We start from the raw sequence: 19,512 nt of genomic DNA on the forward strand, positions 1-19,512 counted from the left end.
GAGTTCCGTTTAGATGCTTTCATTGTCTCTCATTCAGGCAGAATTCGCCATATTTCTGTTTTTGCCTGGCATTACTCACGTTCACGTTCATTGCAGGCGTACGTGCTAATGCCGGCATATTGATAGAAATCCTGTAAATATCCTGTCAACACGCCGCATCAGGCAATGAGGGGAAGGCACAACACGGCAGCCATTTGGCAGGACGAAAAGGACTCGAGAGGGAAGGGGGGAGTTGCGAATGGAAGTGGGAACGGCCACGGAGGCCACGGCAGTCACACGCTAATAGCGACAGCTGCACGTCGTCGGCGATAACAGGATCCCACATTAAAGCACCGTCAGATTTATTTTTAAAGAGGCCCCAGCCCCACTTCACTCTAGCCGCCCATCTGGCAGCTTAAGACATCAAATTATGACAGGTTGTGGATGTTTTCGAGAAATTCTACGTACAACGGTTCCATGATGGATTCGCCCAGCTTCTCGGCTTGGTTGGCATGGCTACATCGAGATGCTCAGACTCACTGAAACGAGGGAGTGACTACAAGGGTTGGTCTTTTTCCATACAGTTTAATCTCAACGATGGTATGCTTCTGACTACTATTAAAATTAAAAATATACTTTACTTACACTTTAAGAAGCGAACATGAATTATATAAATAATATTGTGTTCTAAAACTAACCTAGCTTGATAAGTTACTTGCTTTTTGCACTGTTTCGGTTTGTAGGAGAATAAGTAAATTTTATTTATTGACTGCAAATTTTTCTATTTACTTTTCCGCTTCTAAAGATTGCAGTTAGCAAGTTTTCTTTGTGCAAAACTAAAGTTGCTGATAACATTCAAGTACACTCCACAACTGCAGCAATATAAATTTAAGGCTGGCTTATCAGCGAGGGGAAATGAAGTAGTCTAGTGATTACAAAAATAATACTTCCTGCTCCTCTTGCCCGAGTTCGGTTTTAATACTGTAAGTTTCCCTTTCTTTTAAGCTGATCCCGAGTCTTATCAGCACACTCCAGTAAGCAGCTGCTCCAACCTGCTCCTCAATCTCATTTCAGCTCGCCCACTGGCGCAACTTTAGCTGCACATTTTTGTATTCCTCTTCCTGGAATTTCACTTTATTATAAAATATTGAAGATGTACACAATACAAAAAAGAAAGGAAAGAATGAAAATCGCAGGTAGGGGCAACGGAAAAAGGAAATCTCCCCCCCAAAAAAGACAGACGAGAATGAGGACTACCGTTGCCGCCACTCCCCCCGCAACTTTGAGTAATGACAGCAGCTGCTCTAATCGAAAACGTGTTTAAGTAGCTACCTGAAGCATTTAATAATGCGAAATAAAAACGGGCAGGACCAAAGGCACTGGAAAATGCCAAAAGTCGTAGGCGTGGCCATAATTGAGCGGCACAGCGCATCGCCATTTTGAAGTTAGTTACGAAAGACAATGGCCGCTGCGAGCGGAAACGGAAGCGGCGGCTTCATTTTGCTGTTTTGTTGTCTGTCATTCGCCGTCAGGCCCTTTAAGTTCTGTACGTGCGGTTGCTTTGCGGTTTGGCTTGTAGTTGTGAGCGTTCTCTGTCCTGAGACGGTATGTGTTTGAGTGTGTATGTGTGTGTGTGATAAACATAATAAACATTCTTATCCCGACCGGAGAGGCATACACGGGCTTAGTGTCTAACAAATGTGCGCCGTGTGACAACGCCAGCGACAAGAGTCGCAGGGCAAGGTGGCGCCTGCGGTCTTCACATAGGCATGCGTGTATGTGCACTGAGAAAAATTTGTATTCGTATCTTAAGTCATTGTTGGGTTAAGGCCATAAATTGTTCCAAAGTATCAATCAAACTTCCGCCAATTTTTGAAAAATTACTTGTTTTGTTTGATATTTAGTATATAATAATGTTTCCAAACTATTTTAGTTTATTATTATTATTATTTCTCTCAGTGCTCTGCCTTCTTCTCCCTACCGAAACGCATGTGTGTGTGTGTGTGTGAGTAAGCGGAATGAACGGTAATCCGTCGTGTTTTGAATAACAAAATTTCCCGTACGAGATTGTTGCACACTGGAATTCGCCCGGACCGCTAACAAACCGCAAGCAATGTCAAGTGGCACGATGTGGAAACAAAAGACACAAGCAGGAACTACGACAAAAAAAATGCCATGTCCTGGGCCACGCCCAGACCAAAACCGCACTCACACACATGCAAGTTCCCTTTTTGTGTCCTCAAAAAACAAAAAAAAAAAAAAAAACAGGAAAAAGGGAAAAAAGAACACTCAAAGGATAAGGTATATCCTGGCCAAGTCGCGCACGCACATTTCGCACAAATTCCCGTCGAGTTTGTCAATAAAAGTAAAGAACCCTGCAGCCTTTAGGCCAACTTCCCATTGCGTGACAATCGGCACCTGGTCTCAAAAACATACAAACCGGCGAATGGGCCGCCCAATAATTGATCATAACATAATTCCCAGCCTATCAAATGTAAATCATTCATTTATACTTGGGAGTGCTTATGATGGCTTACATAGGCAGTTGAAAAAGTTGACTTTTCAGTTTAAACTGTGTTTGTTATTCACCGGCTTATATCTTTGATGTGTTTTACTTCTAGTAAAAGGGCTTTCTTTTTGTCAATATTCAGTGTTATATTTATACATTAGATTACAATAAAATACATTTTACAGGTCAAATGCCCAAGTAATGCAAGTAAGCTCACATAGAAAAGCTAACAAATGTAATTGAAAATCTTCACTTCACTAATTTATAGAGTATCCAATCTTCGACTTTTATAGCCAAGCAGGTGCTTAAACTATGCTCTCCGCTTTTCCATTTCATACCCGATTCGTTTTCTTTTGGGAAGCTTTCCCTTTCTGTTTTTCCCGACTGTCTCTGTTCGCCTGCTGTATTAATGGCATTTATTATTTTCTCGTTACACGTTGACTTTTGTGCGGCAATTTCTCAAAGCGGACACGTCCTTTGCCTCAGAAGCGCAACAAACGATAACAGCTGACAAGGATAAAGTGCAAACGCCGTCATCGGGAGTGGGCCAAATAAGAAAATTCAAGTAGTTGGCCACCTGGACAGCCAGGACATGGTGTAACCATCTGTGAGAGCCTGTCTGGCAGCTAGACTTCGGATTTCGCCTGGGCAGGCAGTTTTTCTTCATTTCGAGCAAATCTGCTGGGCCAGCGATAAAGCACTTGGCATCGCGCCTTGTTTGGCCTTTAAATTTAAATTTATAACTGCCGACAAGTCGCGCCGCAACGCTGGGGAAATGGGTCGCGCTTAGTTAATTGGACTGGCTGATGAATTGTTGAGCCGTTGGCAAATTAACCCTCATCAGGTTCGGTGGGGTCGCCTCGACACCTCCCTTATCCTTCTTATCCGGCGGATCCCTCCTCATCCTTCTATTCCTACCGCTGCTGCACACATGAACACGCACGCAGGACGACAGGTGACGGGGCAGATAAATTGCGGCTGATATATATTCACACAAATGAAAAATAGAAAGTGAAAAAAAAAACCAAAATACAAGTACTGTTTAACTTCCTGGGGTAAATTTATTTTTTGGGTCACATGGAAATGCTTGGCAATTACAATTTTATCTCGCATTTCCTCGAATTCAATTACTGCTGAGCGACTACTATCGTTTCAAAATTAATGCTGCATTTATTAGGGCTTCACTTAAAAAATACTTTTACCATGTTGGAAATAAATGTATGTTAAAGGCAAAGAGGGACTATATAATGATCATATGAATAGAGCGTTGTTCAAATAACAACATTGGCACAGAGCAATCTTTCAAAAACACACTTATTCCACACACTACATTTTTTATATTAAGACATGCACACCGGAAAATGTCTGGTAGCATGGATAATTGTATCTTTATGCTATATAGGACTAGGTGGCGCGTTGAAGGACCTAAAGGAGGGAAAGATAGCAGAGCCTCTATGCTCAAACTGCAATAAAATTCAGCGCAAATGTACCGTCTCCCATTCTGGCCTATTTTGTAAAAATAAAACGGATAAAGAGAAGATATTGTTTTCACACAGCTTAGCGGAAAAATTGTACAATTTGGATGAGTGTGTTCCACACAAGTACAACGTTACGGGTAAGTGTGAGAGTAAGCCATGTACTGCCACATCGCAACTAATGCGTCTTAAAGGTCCGATTTTGGACTGGTGCTGTCTGTGGTCACCAAAATTGGGCTGCCAGCAATTGGCCGGAATCTACTACCAAAACCAATCGCGCTGGAGGGACACCTGCGAAATTTGTCTGCACTCCTGCATCTGCGATGAGGATACAAACGGGGTGGTCAAGTGCTCTCCCACGGCTGGCTGCCTGGCTGCCCTGGGCATTCTGGGCATCCTGCTGTCGAGGTCTTATCTATGGTCTTGAGATGCGCTGCTTTGCATATCACTGGAAATTCAATAAGGTTGCCTGCATGGGGGAATTCCGAGTGGCCGGGCACATACCGAAAAACAAAGTGGCCATTGCACTTAGCCAAGTCGAATACAAATCAAGGCAACAATGGGTCTGCCACTGTCCCCCAGCGACACGGGGCACATGACTCTGGCCAAAAGGGGAGCCGTGGCATATCATATTGTTTCTGTTGATTTTATTCGGAATATGCGATAGTGGGGAGAGATATTCATAAGTCGAAAACCAATAGTGGCTTTTCAAAAAAAAAACATTGTTAATTAAAAGCAGACCAAAAAACCATTCAGAAAAGCTGTAAATTGGTTCCATGTTCTAAAAGTATAGTGATCAACTCGAGTTGTCATTGTTTTCCATATTGCGTCTGTTACTTCACGGCAAAGTAGGTGATTCATTCCGCAAGGGTGTGAATATATGTATATACACGAATGAAGATGAACCAAAATTGGAGCAAGCGTTCCTTTTTCGAGTCAAAGTCCCAGAATGGACCCCGGCCTTTGTCTGCTAGTTCATTGGCCCATTTTCCCCGCTTACTATATGTTGCCCAGCTGCAGCGCCCAAAATGCAAATGAGCAACTCTGGATCTGGTTCAGATTCTGATTCTGATTCTGGATCTGGACACTGGATGGTGTATTCGGGATGCTGGCCACTGGCCAAGGGGGAATGGGGCCGAAAGCGAGTGGCCGAACAAAAAACATTAAACTGAGTGTGGCCAACTTTAAACGAACCGAGTGCCGAGTGCCGACAGCATAAACCGACCCACTGCGTTTGTTATATTTTATTTACTAAGTGCAAATGTTGTTTGCAGTCATTGAAATTGAAACAAATATATATATACGCACGCACACCAGCACATAAAACCGAAAAATAAGAGCCCAAAACGAAACAAACACACACACACACACACAAACACTTGAAAAGACACAGCGGAAAAGCCTAAGCCATTTGTAGCCCTTTTGTGAGCAGCAACAAACACGCAAACTTAGCTGCCTCATCATGCCGCCATTAATGTGCATGTGTGTGAGTGTGGGCACCTCTGTCTTTGTGAAAGTGTGTATGTGCGTTTGTGTAAAAGTTATAGTAAAAGCGAGACGCACGTATTTTAATATGTGCCCCAAAGCAGAAGAAAAATCGCACGTACGTGACTTCATTTGCTCAGCTCTGTGCCATTGCCTCTGGCCTCTACTGTCCTGTCCTTTTTCCACTGTGCCGCCTTTTTTTTTTGGCCAGGGTTGCCATCGAACGTTGGTCCTGCGAGCTGGATTGCCAGGCCGCGAGATGTCCGCGGATTATTTGCCACTAATTTGCAATTATAGTGGGTTTTAACAGCCCCGACTACGGATTAAATTTCATCGGTTAATGTAATTGTTGCATTTTTAACAACAATCCTTTCATCGCAATTTTCAAAGCCCACTCAACTGATATGCCTCAGGCAAATTTATTTATGTTTGCTTAATAAAAAAAAAAAAAACAATTTATTTTGTAACTTTTTATGGAGCTTAAAAATAAGTAAAACTTATGAAGCAGTAAAAACCATTCTTTGTGCTCAAATCAATAATTTAAATAACGCAGTCTAAAACGACAATACTTACTCAGAAAAAAACATATAACCAAATGCATTTAAATTTATGTAAAAATAATTACACACTTTATGGGCCATAGCTAACTTGACTAGCAAAATTTGAGTTTTTAAACGCACGCAATTAAATTGATTGCATCTAAAATAAAGCTTATCCCTTTTTATGGCCTTTAATGCTACGAATTAGGATTGGCATGAACTTTGGGTCTCACCCAATTGACTTGTTCCCCCATCTCGCACAGGAATATGATTTTGTCGTGTCCTGTCTGCTTCTATTCTGATCCTTTGGCCCCCTGCCAATTCGTCCTGTTAACCTTTTCCAGTGCAATCCCTGTTGGGCAAGGACGAATCAATAGCGTCTGGCTGGCTGGATGGACGGATCAGCCGTCTGTGAGCGCTCGTGCGTGCGACACATGTTTTAATTAATAAATGCCATTGTCAAATCACCTGACATTAGGCCAGGACGTCGTGGTCGTGAAAAATGCGCCTCATAAGTTATCGACGTTGCTCCTTCCGAGTACAGGATTTGGGGTAAGCGCACTGCCATCGGACCGTACAAAATTAGCGTCATTATGCCAGAAACGGTTGCACGCCCTCCAGCTATCCAGATATTCTTCCCACCATATATACCAATGGATAGATATATATTTGTCTAATAACAACAACAATCATGCCTAATGCTGATGATGATGGGCACGCACTGAAAGCAAATCAAACGTAGAGCACGATAAACCGAATTGGAGGAATATATACACTCACATATACATATGGCGATGCCGTGTGTTATACATGTGTGTGTTTGTATGTCGCACGTAGCGGATAAATGGCCGCTGCCTGGCGGCCAAACAGCCGAAAAGTAGGCAACATTGCGACTTTGCCAACTGCATAGCCATCTTTTATCCCAATACCCCTTACCCATAGGCATAGACCCCCCCCCCTTAGAATGTATCTCTTTATTTGCACAGCATTTACATGATGTGCTTGCGGATTTTATTTATTTATCTTTGTGGCTCGCCTCCTTTCGGTTTTTCGGCCTTTGTTGGACCCAAAGTCGCTTGAACTGGGCGCTGAGCTCATTAGGGCCATATAAATCAAGCGATGTATTTATTTTTATTTATGAACCGCAGCTGTGACGCCTCACACACACACACAGAGGCACATAGTGAAAAGGGGCGGGGTTCTGGCCAATTTAGTGGCCACAAACAAATTGCTTTAGATTTGTTTGCCCTACAAAGAGAGTCCACTAATTGGAAACTATTATGAAAGATACTCTGAACCTTGTGAGCCATATATTTCCGGGATTTAAATGAGAAGCGTATTGGACAGTCGGCTTAGGACGCAGGAGTCTTTCAGCTCTTGTTTTTTATTCACGGTATTATAACAGGCCGAACCGAATAATGAGTGTCCTTAGCTTGGGGCCATAAAATATAAATATGTATGTAGATATAAAGCCCCGGCCCTCACGTATATAAACGCCTCTATATGTTTGGCCGAAAATCGATTATTTAAAATAATAAACGTGAAAAAATGCTGAAATTGTTCGCACATGAAGCAATCAGGCCCGCGAAACCCACAACAAAACCCATAACAAAAACAGACGATATCGGTGTGTTCGGATATTGAAATGGGGCCAAGATTGAGGAGTATGGGTCCACATAGAACCGAACGGGCGAACAGTTGATTGAATATTTGCGCATCGTAATCATTGAAATGTATGGCATTCCAATCGACGTGAAAGGTACAACAACAGCCATAAAATGAAATAAAAACAAAGAAATGCTGGGCACGAAGAACAAAGCCACGTGTTTTAAATATGATTTGGTGGATTTATTTCCCTACTTTACATTTGCGGCTCATTAATTTTATTTGCTCGCCTCTGAGTAAAAATAGGGATAATCAATGGACGGCTTATGATTGAATCGCAGTGGCTCAAATTGCCATCAATCATGTGCGTAATACAATCAATCGAATAACACCAAGGGGCTCTTTGCTAATTGAATTCCTTTAATTGCCATAGATCTATTACGAATCATTGAGGGCAACCCTAACATTTGCCTAATCACCAAATTTATATGCTACAAATCTGGAAAACATTTAAATTAACGCACATAAAATGTAAATTAAATGGCCTCCGATGTGGCATAATAAACTCATTTGATGCAGCTACCAAAATGCTTCCGGCCATGCCGAAGTCCTCTTGCCACCTGCAAGACAAAGGTTTGATTTATGCGATTGCCAGACGAGAGGCCATAACTTTGTGTGTCATATCGGCAATGTCTCTCGATTTCTTCTTGGCCTCTTTGGTGCTGGCCTGCTTGCTGATAGTGTTTTGTATTTTTGTCCCAAACTACACGCACTCAAAACGAAACTCAAACTCAGACCCAAACAGACTGGCGCACTGTGCGGCGATAAAAACTCGGACCACGCAGGAGACAGTTAACCAACCTCAAAGGGCGTGTAACACACACAGATACGTAGGCACTCTGAACCCGGCTGACAGTTGTTCAAAGTTATGCGCTGTTGTAGTTGTAGCCATATCCAGATGACATTCACCAGATATAAGGCTCACACACATACACGCTGAATATTACGAGTATTTTTTTTTTTGTGCTGGCAAAAAGTTTGCTTCGCTCTCGCCAGTTTTTTTTGCTTTTTGGGCGGCAGCAAAAAGGGACACAAGTAATTGAATTTCAATCGCAAAGCCCGCACACACCCTAACACGATCACACACACTAGCACAGTCTGGCAATTGCTTGTGCATATGTATGTGCAGTACACAAAGTGAAACGACAAACAACTCGTAATGCGGAATTTTCATATTAAATCCGCTTTTCAGCAGCCGCTCAAATACACTCGATGCGAGCGAGTGTGTGTGTATTTTGCGCATCTTTTCGAGTGAGTTGAAAATAATGGCAATTTAATTCAGGGTCACTAATTTTTCTGCCACATCGCACAAGAAGACCGCATCACCAGCACCAGCACCATCGCCATTCGACTCAAGGCGGCAAGCGAGCGGCGAAAGGCAACATTGCTCATACGCCACGTTGACAGCTTTCGGTTGCGTATGTGCGTGTGTGTTGGTGCCTTGGAATTACTGGCTGACTTCTTAAGCTGTTTAATCTAATGTAGCGCAATGCTGGCACTCCAGGCCAGCGGACTGAAAGCCAAACACCAGCAGCCACTTTTAAGCACTTTCAAACTCATTTCCTACCCTTAGCCACATTGACATGCACACAACTACGCGTGGGTGTAGGTGATCCGTTTTTTGTGAGTGTGCGTGTCCAGGGATTAGGGTAGTTCGATTTTTAAATTAAATATAATAACTCATTCCTGAAGGTCCACATGGATAGGGAAAATGCTAAGTACCAAGTACAAAAGAATGCTTTTTTAAGATATTTTTCTAGCTAAAAATATTTGACTCGAAAAAGGACTAGTCACCCTAGTGAGACTGTGAGTCAGGGTTAATATTGGTGCGGGTGTGCTGTCAATATCAACTTGAGTTCTAGGGCCTAAGCTCCGCTTGTTGGCCGCTTCTTCCGGTCACACATATGGCAGGACCTCAGTTGCGTCCTGGCCACTCTAAGCCAGCACTTTAAATTGGCTGTAAGTCCGGGGAAATAGACAAAAGTAAATTCGGATGGGCGAACAACGGATACCCTTCAGTAGTTTTGCCCCAAAATGCCGGTCTATCGAGTTAAGTGGCCCACTACGAGTCAAAAACCCGCACTTTGATGTATATAAATAACCCGTCCAGGCGTTCATCGATCTGCCCCGCCCCCTAATTGATGGCCGCATTTATAGTCGACCTTCATCTTCATCCATTGGCTCTCAACTTTTTGCAGTGCGCTTGCTATTTACTTAACCGACCGCTGTCCCTTTTCGGGACCATTTGGGCCACGTTTCCGTTCATTTCACTTTCACATGGGCAATTGCTAATTTGCAATTCTCCGTCCAAGTGTGTGACGAAGTGTTTGTGTAAGTAGCATACTTTTCGGCGTCACGAGCCGAGAAGCAGGAGTTTATTTTCAGTGCGGTATTGTAAATACATTTATACGCCGCTCATTGGTTTCCGGTTTCGGCACCGCTTGTCAGCGGCAACCGGAAACGTAATCTGCCTGTCATCCACCCACCACCGTCACCGCCACCATCACCATTTACAGTTACTTCTTATTTTCATTCTTATTTTGTCCGTCTTTATCTCGGTATCTTCGCAATTCCGCGGATAGCTCGGTATTGGCTTTCAGCTGCGGTTTGCGTTTGATTTCCTGTTTGTCTCCGATTCGCTTCCTCTTTTGGTTTATGACTCACAGGTTTGCGCTCCTGTCCAAGGACCCATGCTGGATTGCTTATATCACCGGCCACATGAATTACTTATTTCGAGCGGAATTAAACCGACAGCACAGAATATATATTAATTCACTCATATTCAATCAAACAGAAACCTTGCTAAAAACTTTGGCTAGCCGTTGAAGCGTGGAAAATGTTGCTACTATACAAAACTGCATAATCATTAAATTTTAATTGGTTTTCATTTGTTTTTCCCTGTTTTGGTTGGTGGTCTTTCGCTCTATGTGCCGAACAGCACAACAAGCCGGAAAATGCCTTTTGGAAGCCGTAGAAAATGCAAATTCATTATTGGGTCTCGAGTGCGGTTAGTGCTGGTGGCTTTGCTGTCCTTTTTGCATTTCAGAGCGGGGCTTTAAAGTTCATGGTTGATTAACTCATAAATAGCGAGTGTTGGCACATCCTATTCAGCCAACCTCCGCTCGCAGTCCCTCGTCCTTTTTGTGTGGTTCGCGGTGAATTTGAGCATGCATGAACAATGCGCTGCCTCCTTAAAGCAAATTAAACTTTATTTAGTGGAAATATGTTAGTGAGCACTCAATACAGCAAATTTCCCTGCATGGGCGTTATTCTATAAATAGTATCCTTAAGTGTGTAACTATTTGTTTTGTTGGCTCTTCGTTTTTTTTTTTTTTTTTCAATAATCTCTTGTGGTTCTGTGCGCTATGCATTGATTTTTCAGAGATTTAACCAATTTTATCAGCTCAGTATAGCCCCACCTGCACGGCTACTTAACCGAGGGCACTCCCGAATATATGTATTCCGGTGCTCATTTGATCGAGCACCTGCACTCCGGCAATTAAATGGGGCGCAGTGCAAGTGGTTTTCTTCGGCGGAACCTTCAAGGATCCGCAGGAGGCGGTAAGTGTGCCTGGGAATTACAGTGCCATGATTGAAATTATTTCTGTGTTGTGAAATTCACATTCTTATTTTGTATTTCTTTCTGCTTTTTTGTACTTGCTTGTGCATTTTTGTGTACGTACGTATGTTTGGGGGACCCGGGCCCACAAATGAGGGGCAGCAGCAGATCCGGTAAAAGGCCTGCCCTAGAGCTGCACAAGTACATGCAGCATGAACTGCACTCAGCTGCTTGAAAACAATTTTACACGGGATTATGAGTGGGCGGATTCGAGGATGGGATGGATGGGATGGATGGGATGGATGGCTGAAGGATGGCCGAGGTGCTGAGGGGCGTGGCAGCTGAAGATGGGTCAGCTAATAAAGCGCCACTCGGTACGGTTTGCCTGGAAGCCATTGAGAGCAGTGTATACTCTTGCTTACTTGTTGCATAATATTTTCCTTTTTATTAGCTGCACGCCAGGGGCGAGTAGTTTGGAAAAGTATGCTACAAGCTGGCCTCCACCTCATCCGCTTTGCCATCTCAGGGATTTGCCTTAAATCTTCAAATGCTTTTTCAAGCTGATTGCTCCAGTCGGAGGGCTGAAGGTAATGAAATGTTTTAGGCTAATACAATTTAATGTTTTGCCAGGGAAAGGAGTCTCAGTGGCTGCAAGGACACGCCGTGGTGGATGCAGCAAATGCGATTGCAAGACAAGTTGCCAGCTGGCAGTTCTCCTTAATCAGCAGACCGACCGTGCACGTGAGCGCCCTCTGGCGTGGCGAATTGTTGAAGCATTACTTTGGCAAAGAAATTGAAATTGCCAACGCCACACACACACACATACAAACTCACACACATACACACTCACACACACACACACACACCGAATGCAGCACTGAGCTCGAGAAAACCGGAAAAAAGAACTATCTAAAATATTTGCACACAAATTAATTTCTTTCAGCTGCACTTTTCCCCAAGCCACGTTTTCCACTTGCTATTTGATTTTCATTTCAGATACGGCTACGGAAATCCGCTCACACCAGCTCATACCAGCACATACGCACACAGACACACGTGTACAAATCGGGCAACTCAAACAATGGTCCGCCTTTGTACATTACTCATACGTACCATTGGCCGCACACTTTTCAATTATCAATTGCAAACGCTTGTCCAAATATTGATATGACCAAAACTTGATAATCGAAATTCGCCCAGTCATTGTGTGGAAATCTGAGACAGCAATATTTGCACTAATCGCACATAACTTCCTCGGGGCTTGGAATGAAGGGGTAGGGATTTTCAATTATTTTTGCAAGACATTTAATTTAATATTTAAACTGCACGTACCATAAATTTGAAGCACCAGGAAATGCGCTTCCCATATGCAAATGAACTGTTGCCACTACAATGCTTTCAATTATTGTCGAGGATTCGAGGCAACAGCTCGACAACTCCGCCTATTAAAATCAAACTAATTAGAACTGCAACTCCGGCAGCTCGGCTTCGTTATAATTAGTGGAAGTAGAATGGTATAGAAGGGAGATGCAGCTGGAGCAGGAGCAGAAGCAAGAGCCCAGGGGAAAAGCCACGAAAAATTGTTTGATAACAAACATTTTGCAGCTTAAGGAATTTCTGGAAAACAATTGCCGAACTAAGCGCAACCACAGACACAAACACTTTGGCACTTTGGTTGGGTCGAAGAATGGGCAAGTTGGGAAGGGGTGGCAAGGGAAAATAGCACATAACCAAACAAAACAGACAAAATTCTGTGGAAGTTAAGCCAACAAGTTATAAAATACTCGAACAAGCCGGCATACAGATGCAACTGCACAGCACAGCGCACACATATACAAAGATACATACACAGATGCAGCGACAGCAAATAGCTATATGGTTATATAGCTACACAGCTATAGTACGGCCGCACATTCACAAAGCACCAATGCACACCGAGGGCAAACAATAAACAGCAAGTGCAGAAAGTATGAAACGGAAATTCTGCATTTGACATAAACGCCAAAAGCACGCACTCCGACAACCGAGCAAAAGCAAACAAAATCAAAAATCCAATCCAAATGTGCCTTAAGTCGCGAAAGGAATACTCTCATGGCGGGTATTTTGCCGCTAGCCAAAATTTTATATCATTTAAGTCTCTGAAAAATTAAATTAAATTATCTCTAGAGAAACTCATTAATAATACGAATACCAGTTAGTTCAAATTATGTTTGATTTTAAGACTTAAATAGTGCAATAAAAAGCTCACCGAAAACTGAAAAAAATGGTCAAATAGTCTCATATATTTTATACTTATATTTCACAGTTTTATTCTTATGAATATACCTTTTTTTTGTAAGAACTATTTCAAAAGATCACATAGAGTATCACCTTCCATCTCCATTCCATGTTCCCATTTCCTAACCCTTTCAAAACCACTTATTGTTCGAAATTCTCTATTCGAAATTAGTTACAAATCCGATCGCTCAGCTAATAAATCCGCACAAGAGGCTTTACAGCAACGTGATAGAGGTTGCAGCGGCCAAAAGGATTCGGGTGCCACGGAACGAAGTCAGTAGTGCACAAATGCCAAGCAGTTGGTAGGAAAATCGCAGAAGGAAACAGAAACTGGCTGCTAAAATTTGGAAAGCGTTTCGCACTGATTTTCATTGGATTACGCTGGCAGGTTCGCATTTGGAAGGCGAGAGACTTTGTCTTTGGGATTTTTGGCCCATCTGCATCAAACTGGATATCCTCGAGTTTTCGTTTTGCATTTTGCGTTTTTCGGCAGAATCCTTTTTGTTTTTGTTTTTTTTTTCGTTTCGGTTGGAGGGACGAGGGTGTTGGCTGGTTTTGTTTTCTGCAGCTCGTGCCTTGTGCAATCTGGCATTCTGCATTGGCATCGCATTGTTCTCACGGCTCAAGTGGCAGGCAGCCTGTGGCTTAAAATATAAAAATTGATGCCAAGTGCAGGCCTTGCTGGGCCGCCTTACACATTTCCATTTTCCATTTGCTCGGGCTTTTTGGTTTTCGGTTTTTTATTTGAGTTTTTCCCCCTTTGTTGCCGGCGACTAATGGGTGTCAACGCTTGAATGCAATTTGGAGCATATTTCGTGGTGCATGCGGGGCTTTTTGCGGTCTTTGTTTTCGGTGTTTTGCGCTTGCTGCAAGGATAAAAGCTTTTGGTGAATGGCAACCGCTTGCGGTTATCATATGTCAATCAATACGCTGATGACTAATGGATGGCAGCCAGCCAAAATCAATGTCAGGCCAATTTACAGACAATTTCATAAGCGGAATTGACGTCAAGACGCGCGTACGCACATAAATCACCGGGAACAGCAACAGGACGAAGGAGACGGAAGGAACCTGAGCAGCGCCACCTGCCAACCGAATGGCATTCAATCAAGTCAAGCCAGGCCTTATCCCCAACTCGCCCACTCCCAAAGAAAATGCCATGCCGAAATAACAATAAAAGCGAGTGGCCGCAATAATCTACCCAACGCACCTACCATATTGATGACGATGACAGTGAATTTGCGAAGGGCTCCCGCGTATATATATTGACATCCATAAAATCCAAGACGGCGCAATTAAAAGTTTGAGATCTGTGCCGGATTTATGCATTTACTTGGATTTCAGTCAATTTGTATAAATTTTTTATGATAATGAAGCGCAAATATTTCAAGAGCAAACGACAAAAGCCGAGTCGCATAAGATAATGTACTATATATACAAACGAAAGAGAGACCCTGAAACAATGGAGGGGTGCGACTGGTCATAAAGACGACAACGTGGCGCTGCTAACAACGAACCGGAAACAGGAAATGCCAAGTGGCAGTGCCAAGATGGAGGACCAAAGAGAGAAGATAGCCATGAAATGCTGGATAAATTGAGTGCTCAAACGAAGTTGGCAAAACATTTACCAAGAATTTGCCGGACTAGAGCTCCCTAAATATTCCTCGGATAATGAAGCAAGTGTGACAAATTGTTGATTTTCTTTCAAAATTGACTAAGACAAAGATAGATACTCTCCTCCATGGCTATAATATCTATTCTGCCCGATTTACGGCCATCAAATCATCAGACCCACTGCCCGCCCACAATTGTACCAGTTAATTTAGTTTGCATGTTTTGCAGCGACTTTGGCAAATCGCAGGCAGAGCATTTCGAACAGACGACGAGGCGGTGAAAGTGCTGATGATGACAACGACAATGAGTCCTGGGTCCTGGAGCAAAAACTTGACAAAGTATTCATAGTAAAACGCGCTCTCAAAGCGAGACAGCGAAACTTGTCATTGCAAAGTTGCTAAGTCAGAAGCCTGATGACTTTGTGTCACTCGCACTCCTCAGACACTGAAAGAAACAAGTATATACGTCTTACGCATACATATGCAAATGCATGAAAATGCTCTAGTTGTAGCCAAACAACTCAGAAAGTATATAGATTTGTATATTTTCAATTTCATGTTGTTCGCCATCAAATGAGAACTTCGAATTTAATCGTACTGTTTTCTTTCAGTGCACCCAACTCGCTCCTTCTTCGTTTTGATAAAACTGTGTGGGCGTGTACATAAGCTTGAGCTGATGGGCGTGGCGGCTGATGGTACTGCTGCAAATTATTATAATAATAATATTATTATATTATTTGCTGCTGGCTGAGTTGACTGGCCAAAACTTTGTTGGATGCTCAACGGGCGGTTCAACTTAAATCCTAATCACATACGCAGCCAAAGAATCAAGTAAAGCCGACAAAACAGAAATTCAAGTACGAACCGTCAAGTCATCACCTTAAGGGTCGCACACACACACCTACACACACACACACACACAGTTACAGTTAAACTTACAGCTATGCTTTCACTTATACCCATACTGGCAAACCAATGCTAATGGCAAATTAGATTGCGCATACGCCTCGTTTGCACTCGAATTCCCTTTGATTTGCGAACGCGAAATCACGAAATTCACACGGACTGCGAGAAAGCAAACTAATGCGCAATTAATGACATCCGCTTAGCGGCCCAAAAACTATGCAACATTTTTATGTCGAGCGGCAATTTTACGGCGCCATAAACACGCCACCAATGGGCGTATAATTCCTCCTTCACTTTCAGCACGAAATGTCGCTGCTCATCATAAAACCCTGTATCTTCATTAATTGACCAAAAGACTCGAGAACCACCAGTGTTTTCGCCTCGGGCTTTGATTTTCTGGGTCCCAAGCTTTTTTTTTTTCTTTTTATTTATTTTGGTTTTTGGCGCGCTTCACGCGAAAATGCCATTAAATTGATGGGTCGCCGGTGCTTGCACGATTCCACAGTCGACAGAAACAATTAAAATCGTTATAAAAATGTTATATGCACGTTGGTGGCCTCTCGTCCTGGCGTTCCACCCCCCACGGCCGTTTGTCCGTTCGTCTTTTCGTCGCTTGTCGCCTGTCGATCTGGACAGTGCTGATAAAAGCAAACGGCTCTTAAACGTGTCAACAATGGGCACGACAAGCGCAGCAGCCACGAATTGATGAACAAAGGACTGTGCAGGCTCCAAATGCCGCCCCCAACCGATTCACCTCCTTCCCCTTCCCCTTCCCCTTTCCACGAACCCAACCCGTCCACGTTGACAAATTTTTTTTTGGAGAGGGTTGCGCGGGACAGATTTTCGCAATCAGTTTTATGTTGTTCAAGTGGCAGGCAAGCGCTCATTGTGATTGGCCTGCCATGGCCAAAAAACAAGCCACCAAACTCACATGTATATATGTGCATAGTTTTGCACTGAAAGAAAAAATATATCGAAATTAAATAGATAAGCTTAAAATACACATTATTATAATATTCTATATTGATAACACAACCAACTCAAATATAATTGGTAAACATTCTGAAAAGTATTGTATGTCTTAACCCAGCAAACTTGCGACCTTTGTATCCCTGTGCATGTACATATCTGTTGTTTCAGTTAGGGGAGATTTATATAGAGACACCAAACAGTTTTGCAATTAATTTCTGGCCAAAAGCAGGAAAACGTTTGTTGTTGCCGCTGGTGTGGCTGCCATAAAAGTTAGATAAATGGTACGAATATAGACAAAAACTTTCGATCACGCAACCACGCACGCATTTTATGGAGGGGTGAATCCGACTGGCTTTTCAGGGACTCGAAGGGGGATCGAAAGGGGGGTCAAAAGGGGGGTCGAAAGGGGGGTCGAAAGGGGGTCGAGAGAGGGTCTCTGGTCGCGGCTTTGACAGATTTTGAAGTGGCAAGCCAAAAACCAAGAGCAAGCCAAGTGGAGCGACTGCCGATTATTTATAGTTGAGAAACTTTTGTCATTTACGTTCGAAAATTTAAATTTTAATTGAGTTTTCTTGCAATCAGGAAGTGGGGTTGAGGCGTCAGAGGGACCAAACTGAGGTCCTTAGGTCAGGAGCTAGTTGCGAGTCAGAAAGTCAGGTGTTGGGCTAAAGTTTGGCTTCGCCGCCTGATGGGCTGAGCTTTGTTATCGAAAATGTTTTGTTAACTTATTCATTGAAAATGGCGGGCAATGCTGATATAAGTTATGACATCAAAGATTTAATTTTCACCGAGATTGACAGAACCAGCAGCTGAGATTGATGGCACCTGTGTATATCTAGGGTATATCAAAGTCAATTCACTGCCGACCCATTTTCGTTGTTGATTTACCAGGACGAAGTGCAGAGAACAAAACTTTTCTCGCTCTTGTTGCTAAAATACCGCAATACCGAAGAAGAAAAAAAAAGCATCTAGCATCAACTCAAATAGTAAAATGTAAAAAAGGAAAATAAAAATAAAACTTTGAGTTGCAAACAAGCTAAAAATTGTTGTTTGCCATTGTGGCAAACGCTGGTTGTTGTAATTTTGATTGCTTTGTTATGTGGAGAAGTGGGTGCCGAGTGTGGGTGGCAATAAAACGTGAGGATCCCTCCATTCCCCTTCCATCCCCTTTCATTCCGCTCCATTCCAGACCCGCAAACATCCGAGAATTCAAACATATGTAACTCGTCGGAATAGGTTGGCTAATGAAAGCAATAACAACCGTCGGATGGAGCAACCGTATCAGCAGCCCATTCAAATGAGGCTCAAACAAAGGATATAAATAAAAAGGGTGGCCACGAAAACAGCAATAAAGCAGCTAATAGACTAGATTAAAGTTGTTCCGCCAGCAGGCGCATAAATTGCTCATTGAATCTATCCTTTTTGGCAGAAGTAAAAACGCTGATGCCACCAATTTGGCCCGAAAAAGCGAAAAAAGCGAGCTACAAATGCCAGCTAAAAATGCCTTCAATGACCGTAAGCCATAAAACACACGCGGCTCAATGGCGTCACGGCAAAATGACAGAGTTTCATGTATCATTATGGATTCTGCCGGAACTTACAACCAAAACACTGGCCAACAGGGCAAATAAACCCTAATCCAAATGGACTTCATCCTACCCATTGAGTTCCAATACGACTTCGCTGAAATTACATTTCTCTACATTTATTTGTCAAACTATGGGACACAGTAAAAAAGGAAACCTTAATTCCCTTAAATCACCGGCGATGAAAACATGTTAATTTCAATTAACCAATCGAAAAAGCTGTGAAATTCAATCATTTTCAATATGCGGTAATTAAATTTAGTCAGCTAAAGGTAGTCAGGCTCTCTGCTAGCTGCGTTATGCGATGAAATGGCTCGGCTGGCTTTCAACACGGCAAACGCATTACAGGCATCACAGGACCTGCAGGAGGGTGGGAATTCAGCTGGCGGCAGATAGAAATACAAGTATGGGTGGCAAAAACCAAACCAAAACCACAGAAACAACTCAAAATCGCAATATGACACATATGTGAACAGACGTTGCAAAATGCCAAACGAAACGAAATGCAAAACCGAGCTGAACCAACACCCATGCAAAAGGCAAAAAGTGTAGCCAGCATTGCAGCGCTAAACATGCAAAGTGCACAAGTGCTGATAGCTGTGTGTGTGTGTTTCTCAATGTATAAGTGTGCATGTGCATGTACATGTGTGTGTGTGTGTGTGGCGAACTGCATGTTAACGTAGATTTTAACGAATGTTGACAATTACGAAAAATTTGGTTTCTGGTTAAACGAAATGTGGGTCCAACGGGGCGTATGAGTATTTGCCAAATGTGGAGCGGTGTGGTACATGGTTGAAGTTTTCCTTGCCTTGCCTCATACTTTTTTCTCGAATTTATACTTTTTTTTCTGCGTAACTGTGTGCTGGGAGTATTTGTGGGGAATTTTTTTGGGCTGTGGCTCGCCGGAATCGCGGGAGAGAGCCCAAAAAATATGTACGGCCAAAAGA

General features: G+C 42.9%; 1 protein-coding gene across 1 annotated transcript; it reads left to right on the plus strand.

Annotated features, from left to right (window-relative positions):
• The first annotated feature begins 3,791 nt into the window (after positions 1 to 3,791).
• Positions 3,792 to 4,705, plus strand: CG31128 (uncharacterized protein). The gene is made up of 2 exons (NM_170145.2): positions 3,792 to 4,103; positions 4,158 to 4,705. Exons 1-2 carry the CDS (start codon positions 3,836 to 3,838, stop codon positions 4,388 to 4,390), a joined length of 501 nt encoding a protein of 166 aa, NP_733000.1. The 5' UTR covers positions 3,792 to 3,835; the 3' UTR covers positions 4,391 to 4,705.
• The last annotated feature ends 14,807 nt before the right edge of the window (positions 4,706 to 19,512 follow it).

This window comes from Drosophila melanogaster, chromosome 3R (genome assembly GCF_000001215.4).
Source record: "Drosophila melanogaster chromosome 3R".
In the NCBI taxonomy this organism is placed as follows: Eukaryota; Metazoa; Arthropoda; class Insecta; order Diptera; family Drosophilidae; genus Drosophila; species Drosophila melanogaster.

Coding starts and splice junctions, on each gene's coding strand:
- CG31128 (NM_170145.2), top strand. CDS start 3,836: ATGCACACCGGAAAATGTCTGGTAGCATGGATAATTGTATCTTTATGC. Junction 4,104..4,157: donor ACACAAGTACAACGTTACGG/GTAAGTGTGAGA, acceptor TGCGTCTTAAAG/GTCCGATTTTGGACTGGTGC.